The 19,233-nt window shown below is 54.5% G+C and overlaps 1 protein-coding gene across 1 annotated transcript; it reads left to right on the top strand.

Annotated features, from left to right (window-relative positions):
- The first annotated feature begins 916 nt into the window (after positions 1–916).
- Positions 917–18,011, top strand: TNFAIP8L1 (TNF alpha induced protein 8 like 1). The gene is made up of 2 exons (XM_061190693.1): positions 917–1,020; positions 15,501–18,011. The coding sequence occupies exon 2, from the start codon at positions 15,506–15,508 to the stop codon at positions 16,064–16,066; it is 561 nt and encodes a 186-aa protein (XP_061046676.1). The 5' UTR covers positions 917–1,020; positions 15,501–15,505; the 3' UTR covers positions 16,067–18,011.
- Positions 18,012–19,233: the final 1,222 nt, after the last annotated feature.

Here is a 19,233-nt window from a genome sequence, read left to right as displayed (position 1 = left end):
CATGAGGTCTGTGCCAGGGTTGTGTATCCCCCACGTGCAGGCAGGACTCGACATACATTGGTTGTCCAGACTGCTCTGGCCCCCCTGGTCCTATAGCCGCAACTGGGACCCAGGGTTGGGGATGCAGGGAGGAAATGGAGCAGCAGGGGAGCTGAGAGCTGCTACTGGGCCCGGTTCCCAGGACTCACAGCTGCATCCTCCGGGGGCCCCAGCTGTCCCCACTGCCCCACCCGCTGGCGGCCTGGAGGCTCTTGCGTATCTCGCTGGCTTATTCCCACGGACACCGAGGCTGGATCTGGGAAGTCCCCTGGTGGGGTCTCCAGGGTCCGTCCACGTAGCAACTGCCACAAACCTCACCCGCAACCCAGAAAGATTTATCTTCAACCTTGGGTCAGATTCAGCCCGTCTGGGAGGTATAGCAATCTACATGTTTAAGGGGCTCCCAGGTCCTTCTGCTGTAAAGTGTTCCCCGGGGCCGTACTTTAAACGGAGTCCCAGTGGTAGAAAGGGGCCTTCCCAGAGCCACGCGGTTGTTCTGTTTTTCTTTTTGGCTCTCTTTCTCTCCCCGGCCCCCATCTCTCTCTGTTTTTGACTCTAAGTCTCCTTCCTCTCATTTCTTGGACGGAGCCCAGGGTTGGCTTCTCCCCCTGCATCCGGCCCCTTTCGTGATTCCGGAGGAATCTCCCAGAGCTCCCTGGCCCCGCCCCAGGTCCCACCCCTCCCACGCGGCGACCTGCTCCCATTGGACTCTTCGTACACCGCCCGCACTGCCATTGGCTGAGCCTACGTCCTCGCTCGCCCCTACCCTCCCCCCCACCGGTCCCTGAAGGTCCTATGCGCGCGGGCGGGGGCGGGGCCGCTCAGAGGGGCGGGGCAGTTGGAGGGCGGGGTCGAGCTTCCTGCCCCGCCCCGCCGGGTCCCAGTCTTCAGGCACGAGTCTCGCGGCCAGAGCAAAGGCCCCTCGGAGGCGGCCGGACAGAGCCCTGACCGTCGGACCGACGACGGAGTCCCAGAGAGCAGGTGAGCGAGCGGTGCCGGGGCGCCCCCCAATCTCGGCTTAATCTTGGGGGCCACCTGGCCTCTCTGTTTCTCTCGCCCCCTATGTCCCTGACCCCCCTTCTGTTTCCCTCTCCCTCTCACTCTGTCTTTCTGTCACTCTCTTGATGTCTGGGTTATGGGGAGGCATCCTGGGTCTGAACTGCCCACCCTGGCTTGGGGTGGTGCTCTGGGACCAGCACCCCCCTCCCCCCAACAAGAGGACTCTGATGGACTCTGCCCCCTTTCACAGTGCAGGGCACCAGGTGCCAGGGCCAGATTCCAGAGCTAGGAGGGCATTCCAGGTGGTGGGCAGCCAGGCCAAAGGCGTGGAGGTGGGAATGAGTGAGACTTCTGACTGGTCCAGGCAGCCGAGACAGTCAGAGCCAGGCCCACCCAGACTGGCCACCTGGGAGCTCCCCAGTGGCCTGAAGCCTTGGCCTCAGTTTTGCCAACTGTGAATTGGGACCTTCATCGCTGAGGTAACTGGCAGTTGACCTGACCCAGATCTGCATGCATCACTACCTCCTCTCTCCTGGGGGGCTCTCCTGGAGGAGGAGCAGCCCCAGCTGTAAACAGGCCTCTGAGGTTACTTCCTGAGCAGGTCTGAGCCCAGCTGGGGGAGGTGAACGCGCTGGGTGGGGGCGGTGCCGTAGCAGGGTGAGGGCAGTTCAGCCCAGTGGTTGGGTTGGTTCAGCCCAAGCTCAGACCTTGGAATCAGATAAACCTGGGTTCCCGCTCTGCCACTCATCACTGGTACCCTGAGCTGAGTGATTCAATTCTCCAAGCCTCAGTTTCCTGTCTGAGGGACATAACTCCCTGTGGGTGAGGGCAGCTTCCAGAATTAAATGCAGGAATGTGGGCCCTGCAAGTCTCTACCTGGCCTCCACCTCCTCCCTCTCTCCCCCTCACTCACTCTGCTCCAGCCACACAGCCTCCACATTCCACCAACGCGCTCCAGGCACCATCCTGCCTCAGGGCCTTTGCACAGGCTGTTCCCTGTACCTCCATGACAGGTGCACAGGCGCCAACTTTAAAACATAACAAGTTGCCTAGATGGGCTGGGCCAAGGGACTGCCAGGCCAGGGCTGGGTGGCTGGGTGGCTGGGAGGGGCGGAGGAGGAGCCGGCCCAGGGACGCTGTACCTTTGGAAACCGGAACAAAGAACTGTCTCCCCAGCCACGCGAACACCTGGGCTGAGCTTCTTCCACTTGGCAGGCTTGGTGGCCTGGGACGCAGGTGGTGGGTGAATGCCCAGACCTCTTGGACGGGGGCGAGTCAGGGACTCACACCCCACTCTGATGGGGGGCAGAGGTCCCTAAGTGAAGAAGCCAGTCAGGCAGATGCAGATTGGAGGCTCTGTAGTATCCCCTTCTGCTGTGTGGCCTTGGGCAGGTCAGGTGCCCCCTGAGCCTCAGTTTCCTCATCTGAGGCCTGGTTAGGAGAGGGGCCTTTTGGTTGCTTGGTGATCTGATGTGATGGGTTCAGGAGGCCTCAGTGTCCCTGTCTGTCAAATGGGGCCACCAGAGGGTGCCTAGGACAAAACTGCATCTGTTGTCATGGAAACAGCCCCAGAGGCAGATGCTGAAGAAACGACACATGCTTGTGCAGGTTCAGCCCCAGGTGTTACAGACTGAGATGGGGACCTAGAGACAGGCAGGACTTGGCCCAGTTACAGAGAACTTGGGCTTTTACCCCAGAATCCCGCACATACACCCCTCCATGAGACAACTTCCCCTGGAATCCCACCACCTGAGGGATTCACAGAGGCACCTCTGGCCCAAGAGTCCTTGGGATCTTCTAAGGCCCCGTCTTCCAGGCCTCACTTTTCCCTGTCCAATGGGGCAGTGGAGGTTGGGGAGTGTCCACCGGGGGGGAGCCCCTTCCAGAAGCGTTCGTGCTGTGCTGCTGTGTGACCCTGGGATATCTGTTTTTCTCGGGGCCTCAGTTTCCCTGGCTGGACAATGGGGCCCTTGGACGAGATATCTGACTCTGTGCCCCTCTGGTGCTGGGAGGTCATCTATTCATTCAACAACTGGTTCTGAGCCCCTACTGTAAGCCAAGCCTCGTGCAGGGTGCCAAGGACCTGGCAATGACCAAGGCCCATCTGGTGTCCCCCACCCCCCACTCAGTTCACAGACTGGGATTGGGAGAGATGGACATTCATCCAAAAAAGTCATTAGGGTTAGCTGTAATTGCATGAAGGAGTGGAGAGACAGATTGATGGGGAAATTAGTTTAGATGGGGGATCTGGGAGGGCCTCCTGAGGAGGTGACATTTGAGCTGAAGCTCAATGGCAAGAAAGAAATAGCCATGTGGAGACCTGGGGGGAAGAGCAATCCAGGCAGAGGGCGCAGCTCGTGCAAAGGCCCTGGGGCAGCACCATGCCTGGTGTGTTGGAGGAACAGCCAGGAGACCCGTGTGGATGGAGCAGAGCTAGCGAGGGTTAGAGAGGGAGGAGGGGAGGGCAGGGAGGGAACGGGGCAGGTCGTGCAGGGTCTTGTGAGCCATGGGGAGGACTTGGGCTTTTACCCCGAGGGAGGAGGGATCCCTGAAGGGCTGTGGGCAGAAGAGGGGGAGGACCTGACTCGGCTGCTCACTGGCGCCCTCTGGCGGCTGCTACGGAGAGGACAGACTGTAGGGTGCGAGGGCAGGAGCCAGGGGACCAAGGTGGAGGCTGTGGGGCGGTGAGAAGTGGGTGGAGCCCGGACTCATGTAGGGGCTGCATCCACATTCCTGCCAGGTGACCCTCCAGCCTCCTCCACTTGCTGTTAAAAATCTTTTACTTGGGAATTCCACGGCGGTCCAGTGGTTAGGATTCCATGCTTTCACTGCTGTGGGCCTGGGTTTGATCCCTGGTTGGGGAACTAAGATCCTGCAAGGCGCGCAGCGCAGCCAAAAAAAAAAAAAACTTTTACTCAGCTTGAGCCTCAGCCTGTCCTGTCTTTCTCTGTAGAGGGGTGGGATATGGTCTCCCAACATTCATTTTTGCCCACTGGTGCCCCCCCCCACCCCATCCCAGCTCTTTCTTCAGTGGAGATCTGACCACAGTTGAAAGTGTCCCAACTCCCACCGCAGCCTGGCAGGCAGCCAGACCCTGCCCATCCTTGGGGTGGCCCCCGAGGGCTCTGGGGAACCCGGTTTGAAAACCACTGGTATCTGCCCCCCCACCTCAGAAAAGCAGGTCCCCCCTTTTGCCATATCAAAATGGGCACCGACTGTGAGGTCTGAGTGATGGTTGATAAAGGGCTGGAAGCAGTGGGTGCCCTCATGCTGGCAGAGGGTAATAGTGTGGGAACCAGGACCGTGGGGGCATTTGCCACGGTGGGCGGAGACCTGGAGCCCCTGAGGCCACCCTGGGCTGCTGCAGCAGGGGCTGAGGGAGGAGGCCCCGCTGAGGAGGCCCATCAATTATTGACGCTCTTTGTTGTGACATAAAGAATTCATGTGGAGGGCGGGCTGCTCCGTGGACCAGTGGCATGCTGAAGCCAGCATCCGCCCTCCCCACCCCCGCTCACGAGAGCCACTTGCTGTATTGTCAGGAATTTCGCGACCCCGTTGTTAACATCACCATTATTAAAAAGGACAGACCATCAATAAAACTGGAAGAAAAAATAAATTTAAAAAAAAATGACATACTATGAACTTACAGTCAAATACATTATATTTAAAACAAAGGTATGGATGGGAATTCCCTGGCGGTCCAGTGGTTAGGACTCGGCGCTTTCACTGCCGAGGGTTCAGGTTCAATCCCTGGGATCCCACAAGCTGCTTGGCAGGGCAAAAAAAAAAAAAAAGAAAAAACCCCCCAAAGATATGGAATATTATTCAGCCATAAAAAGGAGTGAAGCCCTGGGACTTCCCTGGTGGTGCAGTGGTTAAGAATCCGCCTGCCGATCCAGGGGACACGGGTTTAAGTCCTGGTCGGGGAAGATCCCACATGCCACGGGGCAACCAAGTCCCGTGAGCCACAACTACTGAGCCCGTGTGCCTAAAGCCAGTGCTCCACAACAGAGAGAAGCCACCGCAATGAGAAGCCCGCGCACTGCAACGAAGAGTAGCCCCCACTTGCCGCAACTAGAGAAAGCCCGCGCGCAGCAACGAAAACCCAACGTAGCCAAAAATAAAATTAATTAATTAATTAAAAAAAAGAAAACCCCTTAAAAAAAAAAACGGAGTTAACCCCTGAGCCTTGAAAACATGACACTCAGTGAGAGAAGCCAGACACATAAGACCACATAGTGGGTGATTCTTTTTATAAGAAAAATAGGCAAATCCATAGAGGCAGAAAGTAAATTAGTGGCTGCCAAAGGGCTGGGGGAGGAGGATGGGGAGTGACTGCTAATGGGGAGGGGGTTTCTTTTTGGAGTGGTGAGAATGTTCTGGAATTAAATAGTTGTGATGGTTACCCAGCTCTGTGAATATATAAAAACACTGAATTGTACACTTTAAAGGGTGAATTTTATGGTATGTGACATATACTTCAGCACAACTTATAAAAAAGCAAAGGTCAAAAATCCTAATTTCTGAATATTTTACTGCACTTTGCAAGGATCTATGCTCTTGAGGTTATTTTCATCTAGTGTATCTGTTTGGTGGAGATGGTGAGCAGTTCTGCCCAACTCCATTTTCAAGTTGGAAGCTTGAAATTGGCCGTGGTGAGAGAATTTACACCATGGAAATTGGCAAATGCTACAAATCAGGGTTTGATATATTGTTCTGTCATCATCTAATCCGGAGGTTGGCCAACCTTTTTTTTAAATTTATTTATTAATTTATTTATTTTTGGGTGGGTTGGGTCTTCGTTGCAGTGTGCGGGCTTTCTCTAGTTGCGGTGAGGGGGGCTTACTCTTCCTTGCGGTGCGTGGGCTTCTCATTGCGGTGGCTTCTCTTGTTGTGGAGCACGGGCTCTACGCGCGCGGGCTTCAGTAGTTGTGGCACGCAGGCATCAGTAGTTGTGGCTCGCGGGCTCTAGAGCACAGGCTCTGTAGTTGTGGCGCACAGGCTTAGTTGCTTCGTGGCATGTGGGTTCTTCCCGGACCAGGGCTCGAACCTGTGTCCCCTGCATTGGCAGGTGGATTCTTAACCACTGCGCCACCAGGGAAGTACCCAAGCTTTTTCTATAAAGGGTCAGATAGTAAATATTTTTGGCTTTGCCAGCTGTTCTGCCTCTGTTGCCTCTCTTCAAGGCTGCGTTCCAGTAGGACATGAATGGGCGTGGCATGTGCCAATAAAACTTTATTTATTTACAAAAACAGGCAGCAGGCCAGAATTTGCCACCCCTGGTCTAACTTCAGGAAATGTCAATAATGAAAATTAAATTTTAAAGGGTGGCATGTCTCTAGCTGCTTCCTTGTGAATAGCACAAAAGCACTGAGGGAATATTCTCTCACTATTCGAAAACTGCCATCGGATTGGGCAAAGAAGTCGCTCACTTGGCTGATAAGTGAGTCAGTGAAATCCGAATTCTCCTTGTTCGTATGAAAGAGACCATCCAGCGACATCAGTGTCAGACTGCTCTCCTTTCTCTGTAGCAACTATAGATTGGCTACTGGTACCAGTTTGGCAAAACTCACCAAGAACACATAGTGAGCCTCAGTTGGGTGTGAAATTCACCCGTGCAAAATCCTTTCTTATGTCTGTAAGTTGCATGGGGCACATCCTTTATGTCAGGAACATTTATGGTAAACATATGTATGTACCTACATGCCTACATTTATTTTTCCTGGAAAGCTGGTGGCTAAGAATTTTCCAGCGCTTAGTGAATGGGGTGGGACGCAGCATTCACGGTGCACCCGGGGGGCACTGGGGACCCTGGGAAGCAGGATCTTCTGCCCTGTGGAATCCCCATCACCCCCACACCTAGCATCCAGGACTGGGAATGTGTGGGTTGAGGGGCCACCCCAGCGCACCTGTGACCTGGGTTGGATGGGGGGCCATGCCTAGCATGTTGCAGGGACAGCAAGAGGGGAGATGAAGGAGGGTAGGTCATTGATGTGGGGAGCGGGAAGGTTGGCCCTGCTCCAGAGTTTGGGGACAGAAGGGATTGGGAGGAATGAGGTCCACTGGGGCCAGTGCCGTCCACTGCTGTGTGCCCTTCCCCTTGGGGGAGGCTCACATTCAGTCCTGCTTCCACCCCAGCCTCCCTCCAAGCCCACCTTTGCCTGTGCGGGGAAAGGATGCTGTCAAGTCTAGAGCAACCCGAGGCTCCACCGTCTGCGGCCAGTTTGGGAGCTGGAGTGTCCAAAATGGGGACGGGAACAAAGGTCAGAGTCAGAAAGACAAAGTGGGCTTGGCAGAGGGTGAAAGTCTGAGCGTGGACAGCGGGCTGAGGTTCCGGGAAGAATGTGGGGTGCAGGGCAGCAATCAGCAGAGCCAGGGACTCAATGACTAGACACCCATTTCACAGATGGAAAAGTGCCTCCAGGGGCTGGGGCTGGTCTGAGGTCATGGAGGGGAGACATCAGAGCTGTGGGAGGACCTGGACAGTGGCCTCCTCAGGGGCTGTGGACCAGCCTCCGGTCTCCTCCCTGGCACTGTCCTGCCTCAGGGCCTTTGCACCAGCCATTCCCTCTGCCTGGCTCACCCTCCCCCAGACCCTGTCCTTCCAGTCCTAGCTCCAGGGGCTCCACCTCGGAGGGGCCCTCCTGACCACCCAGCCTAGGTCACCTGCCGTCCCTGGCTGTCACTGCCCCCCACCCCCGGGCCTTATCTGTCCCTGAAATTATCCTGTTTATTTCCACATTCACTGCTTCCTGGTGCCTCCCCCTTCCAGCAGGGGCAACACCTCTTAGGGGGCCGTTTTGGAAATTCAGAGGGCTTTTTTTCCCCTCCCACTTATGATAATAACAGGATATGCTAGCATTTGGGGGGCAGGGACCAAGGCACTAGGCGTCTGGCCACGCTCAGGGCAGCCCCCGGCCCTCACAACGTCCTAATGTCCTGCCAGAAACAGAAACCGATGACTAGGGGTTTCAATATTCAGTGAATTTTCCTGAAATGCAACTCCTGGGTAAATCAAGGGAAGATGGAGCTCTTTTTTGATAGAAATTTGTAGCTACGTGTTCCCTGCGATGCCCTGTATGGGGCAAACCTCTGACAGATGTACTCCATCGAGTGCAGTGGGCCTGAGCTTTTAAGGAGGAAAATTTTTTTTAATACTTCTTTGTGTATTTATTTGGCTGCACCAGGTCTTAGTTGAGGCCCACAGGATCTTCGTTGCCGCATGTGGGATCTTTAGTTGTGGTATGTGGGATCTAGTTCCCTGACCAGGGATCGAACCTGGGCCCCCTGCATTGGGAGTGCGGAGTCCCAACCACTGGACCACTGGGGAAGTCCCAGGAAAATTATTTTTTAATCAAACATGTATTGAGCATGTACCTGGCCAGGTGGAAGTGATTTGCTAATCTCCACTTGTGTAATCCTTTTCTTTTTTAAAAAAAATTTATTTATTTATTTATTTATTTATTTTTGGCTGCATTGTGTCTTCGTTGCTGCGTGTGGGCTTTCTCTAGTTTCGGCGAGTGGGGGCTTCTCTTGTTGCGGAGCACGGGCTCTAGGTCCATGGGCTTCAGTAGTTGTGGCTCACGGGCTCAGTAGTTGTGGCACATGGGTTTAGTTGCTCTGCGGCATGTGGGATCTTCCTGGACCAGGGCTTGAACCCGTGTCCCCTGCATTGGCAGGTGGATTCGTAGCCGCTGCGCCACCAGGGAAGTCCCTGTAATCCTTTTATTTCTGTTTGTATTACTACTTGGGCCAAATCCTGATTTTTACATTTTTTAATTTATTTAACTTTTTTTTTTTGGCCGTGCTGCGCGCAGCATGTGGGATCTTAGTTCCCCGACCAGGGATCCAACCCGCATCCCCGGAAGTGGAAGCGGGGAGTCTTAACCAGTGGACTGTCAGGGAAGTCCCAATTTATTTAACGTTTTTAAAATGAGGCATAAAATATAGAGAGAGTAGGGGCTTCCCTGGTGGCGTAGTGGTTGAGAATCTGCCTGCCAATGCAGGGGACACGGGTTCGAGCCCTGGTCTGGGAAGATCCCACATGCCGCGGAGCAACTGGGCCCGTGAGCCACAATTACTGAGCCTGCGCGTCTGGAGCCTGTGCTCCGCAACAAGAGAGGCCGCGGTAGTGAGAGGCCCGCGCACTGCGATGAAGAGTGGCCCCCGCTTGCCACAACTAGAGAAAGCCCTCGCACAGAAACGAAGACCCAACACAGCCATAAATAAATAAATAAACAAATACTTTAAAAAAAATAGAGAGAGAGAATAAGGGGCACAAAGGTATAAACTATATACACTTGATATATATACAGTAAGTGTTCAGCTTGATGACATAGAATTCACATATTGTAAAATTCACTATTTTAAAGTGCTCACATTCCAGAACATTCTGCCACCCCCAAAAGAAATCCCATCCCCATTAGCAGTCACTCTCCATTCTCTGCTCCCCAGCCCCTGGAAACCACTAATTCACTTTCTGTCTGTGTGAATATGCCTGTTCTGGACATTTCCCACCAATGGAATCACACACAGTGGGTCCTTCTGTGTCTGGCTTCTCTCACTGAGCATCGTGTTCTCAAGGTCCATCATGTTGTAGTGAGTGTCGGTGCTTCACTCATTTTTATGATTGAATAACATCCCAGTGTGTGGATGGACCACAACTTGTTTGTGCATTTATCTGCTGGTGGGCATTTGGGTTGTTTCCACTTTTCGGCTATTACAAATCATGCTGCTATGCCCAGGTGTGTATACGTTTTTATGTGTACGTATGTTTTCGTCTCTTTGGGGTAGGTACTTAGGAGCATAACTGCTGGGTCATGTGGTAACTCTGTGTTTGTTTGAGGAACTGCCAAAAAACTGTTTTCCATGGCGGCTGCACCATCTTCTATTCCTACCAGCCGTGGATGAGGGGCTCCAGTTTCTCCCATCCTTGCCAGCCCTTTTGTCTGTCTTTTTGAAACGGCCATCCTAGTTGGGGTGAGGTGATGTATCATTATGATTTTGACTTCTGTTTTCCTAGTAGCCAGTGATGTTGAGCATCTTTTCACTTGCTTATTGGCCATTTATATATCTTCCTTGGAGAAATGTTAGATTTTTTAAAAATCAAGATATAACTCACATACCATAAAATTTACCCTTTGAAAGTTTACAGTTTTCTGGGTTTTAGTGTATTCACATTTGTAACCATCCAGCTCGATGACTTTTTACATTGTGTAGACCCAGATGGAGACACAGAACATGAAACATTCCAGGGACTTCCCTGGTGGTCCAGTGGTTAAGACTTCGCCTTCCAATGCAGGAGGTGCGGGTTCAATCCCTGGTCGGGGAGCTAAGATCCCACATGCCTCGCGGCCAAAAAACCAAAACAGAAGCAATACTGTAACAAATTCAATAAAGACTTTAAAAATGGTCCACATCAAAAAAATAAAATCTTAAAAAAAAAAAATTAAAAATTAAAAAAAAAAAAAAATTCCAGAGCTCCTCCCTGTACAATCCCCCTCACCTTTATCACCACATATTAATTTTATTTTTATACCAGCGGGTGGAGACAGATGGTACTGCCTGTGGATTCCATTTCACGGAAATGGGGGCACCCAAATTCTTTTGTAATAAGGAGGTGGCATGGTGTCTAGAAGGCTGGGATCCCTTGGAAGGCAGGGACGGGATCTCTTTTGGTCACTGCTGTGTCCCCAGTGCCTGGGACACAACTGGTGCTCCATAAATGCTCACTGAGCAACTGAATGAGTGTTCCAGCCAAGCCCTTGAAGCTTTATTGGGCTTTTCTGGCTTGTGACGATAGTGGGGTGATCTGGCATTTGGTGGGCAGGGGCCAGGGACACTGGCCGTCTGGCCGCTGGGCCCCTCCGCTGTCCCTGGGAAGGCCCTGCCCCAGAAAGGCTGCCGTGGTGCAGCTGGGCCCCTCCTGGCTTGTCTGCCCTTGGACTTGGATGAGCGCAGCTGGCAGGAAGGAAGGCTGGGGTTTATTTTGGTCCCCAGCATGCTCCCCCGGGAGAGCAGTCATCTCCCTGTCTGGTTGCTTGGATGGAGGCGTTTCTGGTAGAACAATGGGTCAGCGGTGTGTGTGTGTGGGGGGGGGGCCGCTGACCCATTGCAGCTGGGCTGGTCCAGGTGTCACAGGTCTGGGGACTGCCCCAAGGGGAGTAGGGGCTAGGAGTGTGGAGGCCAGGAGGGAAGGCTGCAGCTGCCCCTGCCCCCCGCCCCCCGCCCCTTTTCCTCTGTGCTTGGCAGGGTGGGTGTGGGGCAGTGCTGCTGCTGAGGGCCCAGGCTCTTCCTGAAGCTGGTAAACAGGACAGGCTTCCCCTCTGAACCAACACGCCCGACCTCAGGACTTGCAGAGGGGAAGGTCAAGGCCCAGAAAGAGGCAGAACCCTGCCTGGGGTCACACAGCAACCAAATAGGCAGAAAGACCTGGGCACCAGAGTCCTTGGGATCCAGGGAAAGGCCTTCTCCTCTCTGAGTCTCAATTTGTCCATCTGTAAACTGGGGAGCTGGACCCAGGGAGTTGGGAGTTCCCCCCCGGGTTCCAATGTTTGCAGACATCCTTTCCCTCATACATTCAACGAACACTTACTGGGTGTCTGCTGGGTACCAGGCCCTGGGCTGGTCACCAGAGACATGGCGTGAACAAGAAAGATGCAGGGGAATTCCCTGGCAGTCCAGTGGTTAGCGCTCTGTGCTTCCACTGCAGGGGCCAGAGGTTTGATCCCTGGTTGGGGAACTAAGATCCCGCATGACCTGCGACGCAGCCAAAAAAAAAAAAAGATGCAGCCCCTACCCACGCTGTCAGGCCAGGGAGATGGACACCGAAACCAAGGTACTCGGGGCCGTGATGGAGGATGCCCCGGGCACCATGGGAGCCAAGGGGGCACCTGGCCCAGCCTGGGGCATCCAGAAGTCTTCCAGGAGGAGGTGACAGTAACTCTGAGATTTGAATGAGTTTACGGGATGAGTGATGGGTGGGGGAGGGGTCTAGGTAGAGGGAATGGAATAGAACGTTCTAGAGAAACAGAGGTGAGAGGGCATCCTGGAAGCATAGTTATTCCTTGCTGCTGTTCTTTTTTCCAGAGAACATCACAGAGAAATAGGTCTCTACATTCAGGGAGCCGAATGGCATAGAGCTTGAAGGTCACAAGTCCAGGCAGTGGCGTCCAGCCTCTTGCCCGGGGAAAGCTCACAGCCCGGGGGACACTCAGGTTGGCCACAAGCTTCTGCCCTAGGATGGAGTTAGTTCTCCCTCCTTACAGTCACCATCCTCCATTTTACAGATGGGGAAACTGAGGCACGGGGCAGTTATGTTGCTTGACCAAGAGGTTAGAGCCAGGAGCAGGCTCTAAATATCGGGGCTGGTTTTGTCGTGAGGGACAGCTCCCAGCCCCCCAAGGCTCAGGGCCACTCGCAGGAGTCAGCTGGGGAAGGCAGAGGGCGTAGAAGTGCAGAGGTGGTGGGGGCAGGCAGTCCCTGTGTTGCTGTGTGGCCTTGGGGAAATGGCTCAGCCTCTCTGAGCCTGTGTAATTTCTTCTGCAACCGGGCAACCAGCTGAATACAATACCAGGCTGAAGTGATGAAATGGGCACACGCCGCTGCACCAGGGCCTGCCACGCGGTGCTGAGTCACCTGCACCCCTGCTCTGCCCCAGCCTGTGTACGGGGTCTGGGGCTGGTGTGGGAGCAGGGAAGACTGGGTCATTCATCTCCAGGCCCGTCCTGACCTCTGTGGGCAGGGAGAGGGCGGCCGAGGGTTGGGACTTCTCTCGGGGTCTGAGCTCACACACAGATGGGCTTTGTGGAGGTTCCTGTGGCTGAGTGGGCACTCACGTGGCATTCCTGGTCTGGCTGGCCTGAGGCTGGGGTCGGGGTGGATTCCCACCAGAGCCTGGGGCAGCAGCGGGTCAGGGCTGGGGGTGGGTCTCAGGCTCCCTCATTCATTTGGCAGATGTTTCTGGAGCCTCGAAAAACACAGCGGTTAAGGAATCAGGCCCATTACCTCCCCCGTGGCCTGCGGTGAGGCAGACCATGGAAGAAGCAAAGCCAGCGGGGCAGAGCAGTGATGGGGGACGCCTGGGGTGCTGTGCGGCTCAGAGGAGGTGCCTCACTGTCAGTTTGGCTGTTCGGGGGTGGCTTCCTAGAGGAGGTGGTGTCCAGGCTGAGCTGAGGGATGAACCTGCGAGGGCGAGAGGCAGGGGCTTAGGGGCCAGGGCTTTTGGGGGATGTATATGAGTCCACCAGAGAAGAGGCAGGGGTTTGGGGGCCAAGGTGTTGGGGGATGTATAGGAGCTCACCAGGGAAGATGCAGGGGCCGGAATGAGGTGTGGGCTTTGGTCCTGAGAGCCATGAGGAGCTGCGAGCTGGTTCTTACAAGGAAAGGGCTAAGCCCAGATGTGCAATGTAGGAAGAATTCTGGCGCTGTTGGAAGGAGGTGGTTGGAAGGGGAGCCTCCAGAGCCTGGGGGATCCGGAAGACTGCCATGCAGGAAGCACAAAAGGAGACAGACATAAGGGACAGACAGAGGTCCAGGCTTCTGCGGTTGGAGGCCTGGTCACTGTTCCCAGAGAGCCAGCCTGCCATTCACCTCGGCCACCTCCCTGGCCCTTTCCTGGGCGGAAGCTGATGCAAGTCAATATTTCTGTATCAGAGGAATCAGCAGAGTGATGCGTTTCCAGAAACCCCACAAATGGCCCTGGGGAACCCCCACCCAGGCCACTGCCCCCCTGACTCATTCAGGGCCTGACTAAGGCCTCAGGATGTCCGTTGTAAACTCAAGGGGGTGAGGAGGCCAGGAGGATTGGTACCTGGGCTCCTCCACCCTGAACAGCCCAGGGGCTGGGCTGGGACCCTGTCTCATGGAGCTGCAGGATGAGGGGAATGATAAGCTGGACCCCCCCTGTGATAACTCACCTTGAGCCCCTTCTCAACTCACAGCAAGGATACAGTGGGTTTGCAGGGCTGGTACCAGGGACCACAAGTAGTGGGATTCAGAAGGCCCTGCCCATTAATTTCCAAAACATACAAACAGCTCATACAACTCAATAACCAAAAAACAACCCAATCAAAATACGGGCAGAAGACTAAATAGACATTTCTCCAAAGAAAACATAGAGATGGCCAACAGGTAACATGAAAAGATGCTCATCATTGCTAATTATTAGAGAAACGCAAATCAAAACTACGATGAGGTATCTCCTTACACTGGTCAGAATGGCCATCATTAAAAAGTCTACAAATAACAAATGCTGGAGAGGGTGTGGAGAAAAGAGAACCCTCCTACACTATTAGTGGGAATGTAAATCATTGCAGCCACTATGGATAACAGTATAGAGGTTCCTCAAAAACTAAAAATAGTGTTGCCATATGATCCAGCAATCCCACTCCTGGGCATATATCCAGACAAAACTCTAATTCGAAAAGGTACATGCACCCCAATGTTCACAGCAGCACTATTTACAATAGCCAAGATACAGAAACAATCTAAATGTCCATCGACAGATGAATGGATAAAAAAGATGTGGTACACATACACAATGGAATATTACTCAGCCATGAAAAAGAATGAAATAATGCCATTTGCAGCAGCATGGATGGACCTAGAGATTCTCATAATAAGGGGAGTAAGTCAAAAAGAAAGACAAATACCATATGATAAAACCGATATGTGGAATCTAAAATAGGACACAGATGAAGTTATCTACCAAACAGAAACAGACTCACCGACATAGAGAACAGACTTGTGTTTGCCAAGGGGGAGGGTGGGTAGGGGAAGGAAAGATTGGGAGTTTGGGATTAGCAGATGCAAATGAGTATATACAGAATGGATAAACAAGGTCCTATGGTATAGCACAGGGAACTAGATTCAGTATCCTGTAATAAACCGTAACAGAAGGCCCTGCCCAGATTTCACCATTACACATTAATTCCTTTGACTTTTTTTTAGAAATAAATTCCCTTAGGGTCCCTTGGGTCATCATAATGCTATTTTTTCAACGAGCTTTTCCTAAAAATAGCTTTTGCTATTTTTTCCACAAGTTTCTGCCCTTCTGTGCTCCAGCTACTTGGAATTTCCCTCCTCTAGGCCTTGGAGCATGGGGATCTTCCCGCCTGGGATGCCCTCCCCATTTTCTCACCTGTCCCTTCCTCCAGGAGGTCAGCCTGGGCCCTCTTGATCTGCTGGGGTGCCCGTGCTATGTGGGCTCTTGCAGCTTCCCGGATGGTAGCACTTGCTGTGTTCCCGGGGGCTCGCTGGTCGGCTCCGTACACCCAGTCCTGGCACACACAGTAGGTCTGTGGAATGGGCACGCAGGCTCCCCTGGAGATAGGCTGGTGGTGTGCGCCCATTTCCCGGATTGGGAAGACGATGGTCGCCAACGTTAGCGGCCCGCCCAGGCAAGCCCCTGGCAGCCGGGCTGTGCGGGCTGACGGCGGGTCTGTGTCCCCACCCCCGCGCAGGGCGGATGGACACCTTCAGCACCAAGAGCCTGGTCCTCCAGGCCCAGAAGAAACTCCTGAGCAAGATCGCATCCAGGGCGGTGGCGGCCGCGTTCATCGACGACACCAGCAGCGAGGTGCTGGACGAGCTGTACCGTGCCACCAAGGAGTTCACCCGCAGCCGCAAGGAGGCCCAGAAGGTGATCAAGAACCTGGTCAAGGTGGCTGTGAAGCTGGGCGTCCTGCTGCGCAGCGGGCAGCTGGGCGGCGAGGAGCTGGCGCGGCTGCAGCGCTTCCGGCAGCAGGCGCGCCGCCTGGCCATGACCGCCGTCAGCTTCCACCAGGTGGACTTCACCTTCGACCGGCGCGTCCTGGCCGCCGCCCTGCTGGAGTGCCGGGACCTGCTGCACCAGGCGGCGGGTGCGCACCTGACCGCCAAGTCCCACGGCCGCATCAACCACGTGTTCGGCCACTTGGCTGACTGCGACTTCCTCGCCGCGCTCTACGGCCCGGCTGAGCCCTACCGCTCCCACCTGCGCAGGATCTGCGAGGGTCTCACCCGGCTGCTGGACGAGGAGAGCATATGACCTCCGACCTGACCTCCGACCTCCTCGCTCCGGCTTCCCGCTGGGGGCGGGGCTTGCGGGGGTGTTTTTAACCTCTTTTCTCCCAGTCTGACTCTGGCCAAACCCCCCACCCAACCCGCACACACGCACGCACGCACGCGCGCGCGCGCCTCTGCAGCTCTAAGGACCCAGGTCACCTCTCCTCCTCCGGCCCAGTCTCCGTGGGGAGAGGAACTCAGCGCGGAGCCCGGCACGGCCTGCCTGCGCCAGCGGCCTCCCGGGTCACCTGGAGACCACTGCCTGCTCCGGCGCACCGTCTGCACAATGACCCTTGAGCCACCGGTCTGAACCCCTCAAATCACTTGGTGTCTCTGACAGCTGGCGGCTTCCCACTTCATAATGTTGCCTGGGCTTTTGCATTCCCGCAGAGAGGGTCATGGGGAACCAGGAGAAAGGGAGTGTTACACAGTGAGCTGTTCCCCCGCCCCAAGTTCCTCGAAGTCCTAAGCCCCAGGGCCTCTGAATATGACCTTATTTAGAAATAGGGTGATTGCAGATGTAATTAGTTGAGTTCATACTGGAGCGGGGGTGGCTAATCCACTCTGAGTGGCGTGCTTATGAGAAGGGGACATTTGGACACAGACTCAGAGGACAATGCTATATGAAGGTGGCGGTAGAGACTGGGGGGAGGTGTCTGCACGACAAGGAACACCAAGGACTGCCAGCCACCACCGGAAGCTGGGAGAGAGCCTGGAACAGCCCTCAGAGGGAACCAGCCCCGCCGACCCCTTGATCTCAGGCCTCCAGAGGTGAGAGCGAACAAGCTTCTGTTGTTTTAGCCTCCCAGGCTGGGGTACTTCGTTCCGCAGACCAGGAAATGGGCCCTGGGAGCCACGCGAGGGCCGCGGTGGGTGCAGGTGTGTCAGTGAGGACGCCTCCTCCCTCTGGTTGGCATCGTGGCCCAGACTCCCACGTGGGAGAGGAACGGAGTGCGCCCCCGATGCAGGGCGTCAGGGGAAGCTGTCTGAGATGCATGCATGTTTTTAAATGATGATTTCATATTTGGAAAACAAACACACAAACAATTGTTTTTATAAGACAGGCCTCAGAAACAAAGCTCAACAACTCTTGGCTTTGGCGACGCTGGTGCGGCGATTCTTAACTTGGGGCGTGGATGGACACGTTGGGGTGTGGGAGCGTATTTGTGATCTGTCAGAAGTGGGCATGGGTTTTAAAAGACTGCGAAACCCGGCTGCAGGTCTGGCCATGTCAGGGCCGGGAAGGTTATTTTGGGCACTCAGGGGGGAGGGGGGGAACGATGTCTATTTTTGCAGAACCTGGTCTGTTTAGGACAAAGACTGCAAACAGGAGGCCTGCAGGCCTTATTAGGCAAGAAGATGGGTTTGCTTAGCCCCATCCGGTGTTTTGAGACATTTGGAATTAATTGCCAACACTTAAAACCAAGGAAATTGCACATCCCGATCTTGATCTTGGCGTTTCTCTAGAAAACGCGCCTGCACTGCCCAGTGGTGAAGCTGCATAGAGGTTGCCCGTCTTTGCTTTGCCACAGTCCCCACCACTCCCTTTTGCCTCTCCACGGCATGCGGGGCTGGCTGATAGATTAGGACCCCAGATTCAGGGCAGCGTTTCTCTGTTTGGTTTCTGCTGCTCTGAAAAAGTCAAAGGCTTTTACTCAGGATCCAGCTGTTCCTACCTCTGCCCTCCACTTCCAAGGCAAACTTTCCCATTTATCTTGGGTCAAAAGACATCTTCAAATGAACAATCGTGCATTTTGATTACGCCGAGAAGCCCCACATGAAATCCTTTGCCCTCTGCTCTGCTGGCATATATCCATGTGATAAGGCTTTGTACCTGGCTTGACTCTTTTCATACACTTGAGATATAATTTAAAAAAACCAAAGAGCACTACAAAACTATGTAAATAAAAGCATCTGACAGTTTGCTCTCACCCACCTAGGGTTTTTGCCTTTTGAATCAAGGTTGCACATAAACGTCACACACCCGCAGCCTGTTAGCAGGTTTGATTCCCGCTGCGTTGGATGACAGACTAGCAGACTAGTGGGGTGGCAGAGCTTGGCTTCTGCAGCCCAAACAGGGCTCAGTCCAGCTCCTCATCATGACCAAAGGTCCTGGGGCCAGGCGGCTTCGCTCACCAGAAAGCTCCATAAAGGCACATGCACACGTCACATGGAGTAAAGGGGAAGCTTCTCTGTGTCCAGAGGTGCCCTGCTGTGTCCCAGCACATTGCACCTACCGCTCTGCATCCCTGCTGGTGCCCAGTACTTGGAAGTGGTAAGTGACTCCAGGCTGACCATAGAAGAATCAATATCCCTCTCAGCCAGGGTCTGGCCCTCACGCACCTCAGGGCCCAGGGTGCACCATCGTCTCCACCTGTGTCCAGCTGCCAGGTTTTTGCAGGAGGCCCTGGGCAATCATCTCCTAGGCCCTGTTGAGAGCTGCAGGTCGCCGTGCTCGGTGGAGCGAGCCTCCCTGAGGACGTGTGTGCCTCCAGAGCTGCTCACGAGGTGGTGCAGATCATGTGCGCTTGACCACTGAGGCTGCTGGTGCCCCGCCCCTGCCCTGAGTACCGTGGGCCCAAGGTCCCCCTCAGTAGTTACTGGTTCTGAGAACAGCTGTTCATCTTGCTTGCGCCTCTCTCTGTAGCCATTCCTACACCAGCACCGCTGAGGCCCCGGGGCAGGAGGGGTCACAGCAGCACCAGGCTTCTGGGTGGCATGAGGGAGGGCCAGGTGAGTGACAGGAACAGAGAGGCCTCAGTCGACCCAACGTGGTGATTCTGATCATCAAGGACCCGCTTCATGGCCACATGGTTTCTTTCCTCACAGTCAGAGGTCAGGGTGACAGTCTAGTGGGGGTCAGACTCCCAGGCCCCGCTGTTGGGAGACCAGGCTCCCCTGAGTGGCTGAGGCCTTTGGGGATACCGTTTATTTATTTTGGTTTGCTTGCGGGTTTTTGTTTTTTTTTTTAAAGTCACCGAGCTGCAATCCGGCCTCAAAAAAAATAAGCAGAGCCAACCACAGGATGCAGAAGAGCAGGTCTGCCCTGGAGCGCTCACCCTCTGCTGGGCGTGGCCCCATGGGCTCGGCGAGGTCCAGCTGCCTCGGGTACGGCACGTCTGCGGCTGCAGAAAAGTCCCTGTGCCCAGG

Source organism: Eubalaena glacialis, chromosome 4 (assembly GCF_028564815.1).
Source record: "Eubalaena glacialis isolate mEubGla1 chromosome 4, mEubGla1.1.hap2.+ XY, whole genome shotgun sequence".
Taxonomy (NCBI): domain Eukaryota; kingdom Metazoa; phylum Chordata; class Mammalia; order Artiodactyla; family Balaenidae; genus Eubalaena; species Eubalaena glacialis.
Note: the sequence above shows the minus strand (reverse complement) of the source record. Positions and strands in the feature narration are given on the sequence as shown.